The sequence below is a fragment of the Triplophysa rosa genome, linkage group LG7 (assembly GCF_024868665.1).
Source record: "Triplophysa rosa linkage group LG7, Trosa_1v2, whole genome shotgun sequence".
Taxonomy (NCBI): domain Eukaryota; kingdom Metazoa; phylum Chordata; class Actinopteri; order Cypriniformes; family Nemacheilidae; genus Triplophysa; species Triplophysa rosa.
This window is the reverse complement of record NC_079896.1, coordinates 8,157,975-8,167,334: the sequence shown is the minus strand read 5'-3', so window position 1 is coordinate 8,167,334 and position 9,360 is coordinate 8,157,975. Positions and strand designations below refer to the sequence as shown.

General features: G+C 37.0%; 1 protein-coding gene across 1 annotated transcript; it reads left to right on the top strand.

Annotated features, from left to right (window-relative positions):
* Window positions 1-640: 640 nt before the first annotated feature.
* ptmaa (prothymosin alpha a) lies at window positions 641-4,454 on the top strand. Its single transcript, XM_057339023.1, has 5 exons — window positions 641-776; window positions 2,986-3,054; window positions 3,161-3,251; window positions 3,407-3,492; window positions 3,595-4,454. The coding sequence occupies exons 1-5, from the start codon at window positions 732-734 to the stop codon at window positions 3,631-3,633; spliced, it is 330 nt and encodes a 109-aa protein (XP_057195006.1). The 5' UTR covers window positions 641-731; the 3' UTR covers window positions 3,634-4,454.
* Window positions 4,455-9,360: the final 4,906 nt, after the last annotated feature.

The window sequence follows — 9,360 nt, the reverse complement described above, 5'->3', positions numbered from 1 at the left end:
GGTAAAGGGGAGGGGCCTCAAAGCTGTCACTCAATTCTTGAGCAGGTTTCACCAGTGGGGCGTCCACTAACTGCCGCAATATTATATTCTTTGAACATGTGAGTTTAACCGATCAAAGTTTAAGAGTATCTAAAATGAATCAGGCGACTTCTGGTTAGGTGGTGTAATTCAAACGCTTGGGGAAAAATAAACGCGTCTATCACATTGATGGACAGTTTACAAATAGGAAACACCTTTGCCAAAAGATTGTATACGAATTAAGACATATATTCAACAACGAGGTCAATGCATGTGTAAAAGCATACAAATAGAACCTCAATAGAAAATATGCTTTCTGTGTGTAAAACGGAATTTCTATATAGAGTATTACAGTATTAGTGCCTCACGTACGAACTCAACCCATCTAGGCCATCCATCAAAGGGAGGTTGACCAGGATAGTATGGATCGACAGTTACTTCACACATAAATGAGTCAGACGTTGGTTTGGAGGTTGGGTTTGACTTTGTTGAAAACTGTCTATTGTTCCATCTTGGCCAATCAGAGAAACGGATTTTTTTCCATATTGGCCAATCATTGAAAACCACCCGCCTCTATGCTCCGCCTAGTGGTCTATATTAACGGCTCTGCTGCCGTGTGCGCTCGCTACAGACGCTTAATAGTCTTTATTTAATTAAACACATCTCGTTTTCTTCTTTATATTATATATTATATTCTTGACATTTAGGCAGAAATGGCTGACACAAAAGTCGATACCAGCTCGGAAGTCTCCGCCAAGGTAACGCAACTCCTTATTTATACACTGAATTCTACAGATGCGGGATTTTAAATCTTTTGAATAAATAAGACTGAAATATGAATCATGTTATGGAAAGTAATACGCTGACTTATCCACCGCTGTTTGAATGCTTTCTGCAAATTCTGTCGGTGCTTTGACCGTTCACTATCACTTTGAAGACTTCTTGTGATGTGCATGGGAAAATGTGAGGTGTTCTGAAGTTATGGTTTGTTACGAAGACCTTTGCAACTAAAGGGGTTTTGTTCTGATTCTGCGCGGGTTCTTTGTTTATACAGGCGGTTTTTCGGTTCCGCTTTGAAAAGTATGTGAGAGAGCTGGACGCAGATGATCGTGCGATATCTGGCGTGCGTTTATTTGGTTTGTTGCACTAGTTTCGTTATTACTTCGTAAGCTCCGTTATTGAAGGTGCCTCGTAGAGTCCGCCAGACGCCGCGATACCTCAGCCCCGCAGCCCGATCTGTCACACAAGTTACTGCAGACCTCACGATTCATGATCTCACTGTAAATAAAATTCCTTCCCAGAACGTGATAGCCAGTCTTTTACCCAATGTCGTCTCATTGGTCTGTGATACTAAAATCAAGATTTTATTTCATTTTTATTAAAATTTCGTTAACCTTAGAACCACCCTGCCTCAGATTTACGGTCTATTTAACGGGAGTTTACCGAGGCTTAGATCGCACGTCAGTCAAGTTAAGGTTAGATACGAAGTTCACTTTTGTCGCTAAATGAAAGGTCAGCTTTACGATGTTGATTAAACACTACATCTGTCAGCTTTTCGGGGCTATGCTCTACCTGTCCGACACTTTATTAAGAAGCGTCAGAATGGAAAGTAACGTTAATGTACAGAGAGGACTCGTTTTTGATGCACGTAGAACCGGTTCGAGAAATGTACAGATGTACATTATTTCTTTTAGTGATATCGGTTTGTGCACAAACTTATTCCGCGAAACCCCGCTGCAGTGGTGGTGGTGCGGATGCACCAGTCTGACTGACTGAATGAGTTCTCATTGTAGCGCGCTGCCTGCGCAGGATGTGAGCGCGAAACCGAAGTTACAGGGTAAACGAACATTTTCCACCAGCCGTGTCAAGTGTTTGTTCAATCTCTGCTGTTATCATAAAAGAACCACTGTAACTGGACTGTTGTGGGCAAAATACGATTTCTGACCGGTTTGTCCTTTGTTAGGCTATATTTGTGCAGCCCCGTTTCAATACGTGCGAGTCTAAATTCATTTCTGAAAACCGCAGATGAGTTGCTATAGGGCAGATATACTGCCCGTGCTATTTATTTGATAGATTTATGCATACGTTTTATCATATATATGGTAAGAGCCCTCTCTGTCGACGGAGATTATGTTCATTATTCATGTATGGCTCACTGGCGCTCTGTGTCGGTACAAAGCGTTGGCATGTAAGTTAATGGTGACGGCGTGAGAAGGCGTTGCAGGCGTGCTGTTGACGCTAACCGGTTTAAAGGCTAAGGATTATGACCTACATTTTCTAATACGAGCGGACGGCTGTATGGTATATTATACACTATTCCGATGAATAGTTTGCATTTTTAAACGGAGGCGATGCAGTGATTTCAACTGATATGCCTAACAAAGTCTTTTACGATGTCCTCTCAAAAATAAAGATTATTCTCGAGGGAACGATTTATAGCGCATAAAAGAGAATTCTTAAAAGGAGCCGTAATGCTCAGCGCTATTGTTCTCTCTCTCTCTGTCTCTCTCTCTCTCTCTCTCTCTCTCTCTCTCTCTCTCTCTCTCTCTCTCTCTCTCCCTTTAGGGGTTTATCTGGCCTGCCTCTCTTTGGTTGAGTTCGTTTGAGCGCTCTTATTGGCCGAGTTAAAATATTCTCTAATTGTAATCTGGGAGTTGTAGTTTTTTAGCGGGCGTGTCTTTACCAAACGCAATGGTTTGGATTTTGTAGTGAACTACACAGTTTATTGGCGGCAACGCCATCGACGTATCAAATTACAACACCTCAATATGGTCTTTAAAGCAGGCGGGGATGGAGAAGACAGACAGCCAATGAATATAGAATATGGAAGTGTCGCGTTTCAAATGTGAAATGAAATTACGATGCGCGGATATGCGAGGATGTGAATACAGCATTAATGTGGTGTTTTTATTTCTCCCGTTTCTGATAAGTAACTGAAGCAAAAAAATATATATTTTTATTTTTTAGGACCTTAAAGAAAAGAAACAGGTTGAGGAGGCAGAAAACGGAAAAGATGCTCCCGCTAATGGAAAGGCGGTGAGTTTTTTGTTAATTTGGTGACCATCAGCATCAGATTCTTAAGAATTATCTATCACATAACACAAAACTCCCTTTTTATCATTTACATAACATTTTTGTGTAGGAGAACGAGGAAAACGGCGATCAAGAAAATGAAGTAGATGAGGAAGAGGAGGATGTTGGTGAGGAAGAAGAGGAGGAAGATGATGTAGAAGGTAAGGAGACCAGAGATCCGGTGGTCAGAATGCAGGATTTAAATCAACACCTCAGCTGAAATGGTGGAAAACGTCCTGCCATAGCGCTACCTATGTGTCAACAACAGAAGCACATAAACAAAGATATGTGTAACTGTATTTACGCTGTATTACAGGTGAAGATGATGATGAAGATGATGAGGCTGAGGGTGGTACAGGAAAGAGAGCGGCAGAGGATGATGATGATGAAGATGATGATGAGGCAAGTTTAACTTTTGTGTCATTGAGGTCCTTAGATAAAATCTTAAATGATGTTTTCAACAGTTTACAAGCTGGTGGTTTAACTTTAACTCTGCATTTTCAGGATGTCGTTGAAACTAAGAAGCAGAAAACAGACGTGTAGAAAGCTACTCGGCCCGTAAACTTCTCATCCCTCCTTTCCTTAACTTGTCCAATGGGGAGGAAACAGCGTGGTCATCAAGTAGAGTCCAGCATCCGTGTACACACACCTAACTGCAGATTTTGTAGAAACAACCAAGACTTCAAAGCTCTACCTTCTTACGAAATACTTTAAAAGGAAAAATTTGTTTGTATTTTTATTTACATTTTATATTTTTGTACATATTGTTAGGAGGTCAGCCATTTTTGACAGTGATCTCTGGTTACCAAACGGTGCTTTGAAGTTGATGCTTCTTTAAGGATTAGACTTTACTTGTGGTTTGACCATGTCATGTTATCTCAAAGGAAACTTGTAAAAAAGCGACAAAAAATGTTAAAAATGAGCGGGGAAAAAACTAGAAAAAACTTTTAATTCAAAGCATTCCAGTAACTTTGTGTATGTACATCAGTTGTATCATACGTAGTTGGATTGTATGAGAGGGCAAGGGCAAAAGAGAAGATTTTCTTCTTTTCTTTCTTGCCTACTAAATTGCTATCTATTTGTGGCCTGTTTGATGTATGTGTGAAATTTGTTGTGCGACAATAAACCGAATTTTATTTTGAGAGTTCTTTTTTTTTTCCTTTTATGACTTTTCATGAGTTTTAATGTTGGAGCTGTATGGGCAAGAATATCGGGCAAGAACCAGCATTATCTTCAGATGCAGTTCATGTTTTTCATCAGCCTGTCAAAATGTACATCAATGTAAATTATTCAGGCCTTTAAGACTCCAAAATCTGGTATAAATTATATTGTGTTAAATAAAACTGTCTGTGTGAATTCTTCCATTTATATTCATATTTATTTGGAATAAGGCTCACATAAGTTGCTCATATATATACAGTATATGTGTGTGTGTGTATGTGTATGTGTATATATATTTATACAGGAAGTATGAAATCTTTATAATCAAGATGACTGATGACTTTATTGACATTATGGTAAAGGTGTTAAATGCCACTGCCATTTTTTCAACTTAATTTCTTTACTAATTTGTTTCATGAAGCAAGCTGTAAGCTTTGTATATCAAATCTAAGTTAACGTTCAATATGTTGCATTTACGTATGAAGAAAGTTCTGTAATAGAGTTCATTAGTATCACCAAAAAAATCCATAAACCTGATCTGAGCTTTTGAGATACTGAACTTTGAAATTTAGATACTGGATGCTATTTATAACTTCTCTCTCAGTATATTTACTTTATCAGTACACTTTCATGAGGTGATCTAATTGCATTATAAGAAATGTTTTACCTTAAACCATTGTAGTTCAAACATCTGCTGTCAAAATACAGACATATCTGAATAACAAGTTTGCCAAATTGCCTTTATGTAACTGTTACAAGCATGGAAAAGCTTGTCATAGACATTTATGTCACATATTAGAAAAGATGCACAGCACCAAAAGATATGACAGTTAGAAATAGAAACAGCAAAAGCGCTTTGGTGGTTTCATCGCTCAGAAAAAAAACAGTGACAGTTGATATTGCACAACTGCTGTTACATCCTTGAATGTTCGCAGAGAGATTTAACTGAAAAGTAATGAGAACCAGAGAATTTGAGTGTGTACAACATGACAAAGTGACTAAACATTCACATTTAAACAGATTTATCATACTGCAAAGGACAGTGGTCATGTTTACATTTGTACTTACTAAACTTGAAAACAAGCCAGGTTTAGGGGAAGGTAAAAAATCAAAATATGTGAGGAAGCAGGCATGTTGGTTTGATGAGATGCCAGGGAATCAAAGGTTTCAGACTCATGCTTTCAATGAGATAAACAAGTATCAGAGGTCAGGTGATGGAGAATAATATAGTTGATGGAATAATAGTTTTAGAGAACTCAACGGGTATATGTATGACACATATCCAACAAGCATTAACCTGTAGTCAGTAGAAGACGCAGGTGTGCCCACTTTGTGTATACCGTGGCGAGAATGATACTAAAACAAATTTAACAGGATACAAGATAACACTTGCCCAGTGAAAATACAAACAGCACCACGACAAATGACTAAAAATATCTGGCATCTGTGAGAAAGAAAAGAGAGGAAAACACAAAAAGTGATGCATGGTTAAACCTGCTGATCTTATTCATTTGTACTGTAGAAAAGTAGAAGCTGTATCCTGGTATAAATGGGTCGAACAGGCAATGCATAAAGTTCAAGTATACAGCAAAGTTTCTATTCTACTCTACTCTACTCTACTCTAGCCTAGCCTAGCCTACTCTCCTCTCCTCTACTCTACTCTACTCTACTCTACTCTACTCTACTCTACTCTACTCTAAAGTTTTAGATTTTGTGTTTTAAACAGTATTTTACATCAGAAAATGCATTTATGAATAGTATGGTCAAAATGCATAATGCTCTCAGAGAGAATGATTTTTTCTCAGAAAAATCTGAGAATTAGGAAGAGAAATTGTGATATGAATCATACATTTTCATACATTCTGTTGATGTTGAGAAAGTTGAGACCTCAAAACAAGGTATTATTGCTTGATGACTGAAGGTGTTTGCATAACAGTATGCCATAGACCTATATGCTAATGTTTTCTATTGTTAAGCATTTCTGAGACCATAAGTGACCAAACACGTTTGGTTCGGTTTAATCTTGAGCTTTGATGATGTTATAAAGGGGTGTCGCATCAAGAATTATAAATCTTAGACGTAATTATCTAATGTAATTGGATTTAATGAATAAAACACAGGGTTCCTGACAGGTCTATGATTCTGGCGCCATATGAATCTACATTTAAATTTGTCTTAATACGCCAATGCCAGAGCTATTTTATGAGTAAAGGTTCAATTACTGGGTGAAATCAAACAACTCTTTAAACAGTGTACAAAAACATGAATATGTGTGTGTGTAAGCAAACATTTGGAGCACATTGACTTTTGCATCCAGGCCGCTGTTGTGTATACAGTGGTATAGAGAATAATAGTGTTAAAATATTTGCCTGTGTACTGTAAGTAACATGTATCCACACGCAGATGGGTCTATGAAAAGGATTCAAATAATTATGTGTAGCATTATAGTATTGCAGAGAAATAAATGACATATTATTGGAAATCGAGAAGGATTACTTTCATCTAATTACAATATTAAACAGCACAACACCTTTAAGAATATAAACCGTTGTGTTGAAGCTCTTTCTCCATGGGAGTAACATTCTGTAAATATGTCTATCAGTGTGCTTAAAATGTATAAAATGTAACATTAAATACCAATCCTGTCCCTAGGCTTGTGTCTGTTTTTCCAGGTATAAATAAATGAATGTGTGAGATAAAGACTGTGTTTGAGAAAATCAAAGTAGCTGGTGCCCAAAGATCTTGGCTCAACAATAATTCATTTTCCTTCAAAAACAAAACAAAATCAAAATGAGTAGATTACAATTTAATAGCACACACAGTCTTGACAAGAAATACACCCGAGCTTTTGTTTATGTTGTAAAAATTATTATATTCACCAAAATAAAATATCATGCTAGCTAATCGATCATGCTTGACATTCTTTTCCATTCCAGCCATTTCCAAAATGAATCATATCCACCTGCTTCTAAAATAACTTTGCTTCAATTCAAGTGTAAGGTATACATTTGTTTATCAAATGCACCAACTCACTTACCTTATTTACATGAGAAATAACAGTAATTTAAATACAACATTATACCATAACTCACACATCTGTTCAATAAAAAGATACTAAAAGTCCCTCTTGATTTTCTGAAAATCCAGAATCCGGCGAGGACGGTTACCTATATTCAGGTGCTGTTTTAAATCTTTGTCTCCTTTTGGTCCCATTTATGCAATGCATCATCCCAAGGCCAAGCACAGGCATCCAAAGCATTGAATATGTAGATTAGGTTGTGCACATTTTTACTAGTCATTCGTTTTCACCCCCCTTTTTTCAGTTTCCACGGAATAATAGAATAATGAGTATGACACAGCACTGCTGTAGTGTGACCATCCAGCCTTGTGTCTTTCTGTGTGAATTCTCAGTCCAGATTTTTCTGCCTGCTGGATAAACAGCGTGACTCACAGTAGTCTGGGTGGGTGGGAACTGCACTTGAGACTCTCGTGCCACCTTGTGGAGTTTTTGATAATAGCCGATTTTCAGCTTCTCTTGATAAAAACAAAATAAAGGTCGAGTTTTCATGCAGCTACATTGCATTAATTGTACGATTTGATCACTTAAATATGATATGCATGTGCATCAATTTATGCTTGATTATTTTGCATTGTTCTTGCATTTTTCCTATTATATCAATAAATAAATTTAAAAAAGTTCGGATCATCTCTCCTTACCATCTGTACAATTTATATAGGCTAAAGAATGTATATTCATATCCATATATATTTTACAAAATCAAACGATTCTTTTGGCTAAAACATTGTATTTTGTAATTGAAAATGAATAGTACAAAATTACAATATAAAAAGACATGTAACAACTTGCCTCTCAATTTATGCCTATATAAGAAAAATATTCTTTCCTCATGACAACATATTCAATTCTTCACTTTTCTGGGAAACTCGTCATATTTTTTATAAATTCTTACAGAAAAGTTCGATTTTTTTCTCACAACTAGACAGTTCTTGATCCCCTAAGCTGTGTCTAGTTTCTAAAGGCTGCGTCCTCGAGTCCTTCAGAGGCTACATCCTCTGAAGTATGCGGTAAACGGTTATCTTCTAGCAACAAAGGATACACCTCGTGCATCATCCGAATTCCTGTGAAAGAAGGTCGCATTCGAAGGTCTCGTTTGTAGTGTCCTACTTGCTTTTCTGAAATGAGACATCCTCGATGCAGCCTTCGAATGCGTCCTCCGGAGGACGCAGCCATCCGACATGAGACACAGCTTTTACTGAAACCTACTGCCATCTAGTGGTGAAATCACTGCACCTATTTCTGAACATGTAAAAGTTGCCCAGAAGCTATATCTTCTGAAAGGAAAAAAAAACATTGAAAATACCATGAAAATATAATTCAGTCTGTTTTTTATAACATGAGGTAACAAGATTATTTTAGACAATATGCATAAATAAATAAATGTACTACATTTGATGAATTTGAAAGCCATTTTAAATATTTGAAAGATATAAGATCTTTACTTTTTTGCTCACTAAAGACTGAATCTGACAACGTCCCTAAACAACATTTTCCCAGGATATCTATGTTCCTTTTTTCTAGTTAGACATCAAACCTTCATTCACCCTGTTTCAACATGCACTGGGGTATGAAAAATATAACTCAATTTACTTCATTTAATTTGTTACAAAAAAAAGTGAATCAACATGACTGACTATAAACCTGTTTAGAGTGTGAATGCGATCACCCAAATGTTTTTGGCCTTTAAACGAATATGTTAAAGGGATAGATCACCCAAAAAGGAAAATTCTGTCATGAATTACTCACGCTCTAGTTGTTCCAAACCTGTATAAATTTATTTGTTTGGTTGAACACAGAGAAAGATATTTGGACGAATGTTTGTAACCAAACAGATCTTGGACCCCATTGACTAGGAAAAATTACAATGGCAGTCAAAAGTGCCCCAGAACTGTTTGCTGTCCTACATTCATCAAAATATCTTAATTTGTGGTCAACAGAACAGAAAAAATGATCAAGTATTTATTCCTACTATGGTAGTCAATGGGGTCCAAGAACTGTTTGGTTGGCATTCTTCCAAATATCTTTCTCCG

What these genes read in the sequence shown, in the direction of transcription:
- ptmaa (XM_057339023.1), top strand. Translation starts at nt 732, where the DNA reads ATGGCTGACACAAAAGTCGATACCAGCTCGGAAGTCTCCGCCAAG. An exon ending in CTCCCGCTAATGGAAAGGCG is followed by an intron (nt 3,055 to 3,160) that starts GTGAGTTTTTTG and finishes ATTTTTGTGTAG; the next exon opens with GAGAACGAGGAAAACGGCGA. An exon ending in ATGATGAAGATGATGATGAG is followed by an intron (nt 3,493 to 3,594) that starts GCAAGTTTAACT and finishes CTGCATTTTCAG; the next exon opens with GATGTCGTTGAAACTAAGAA.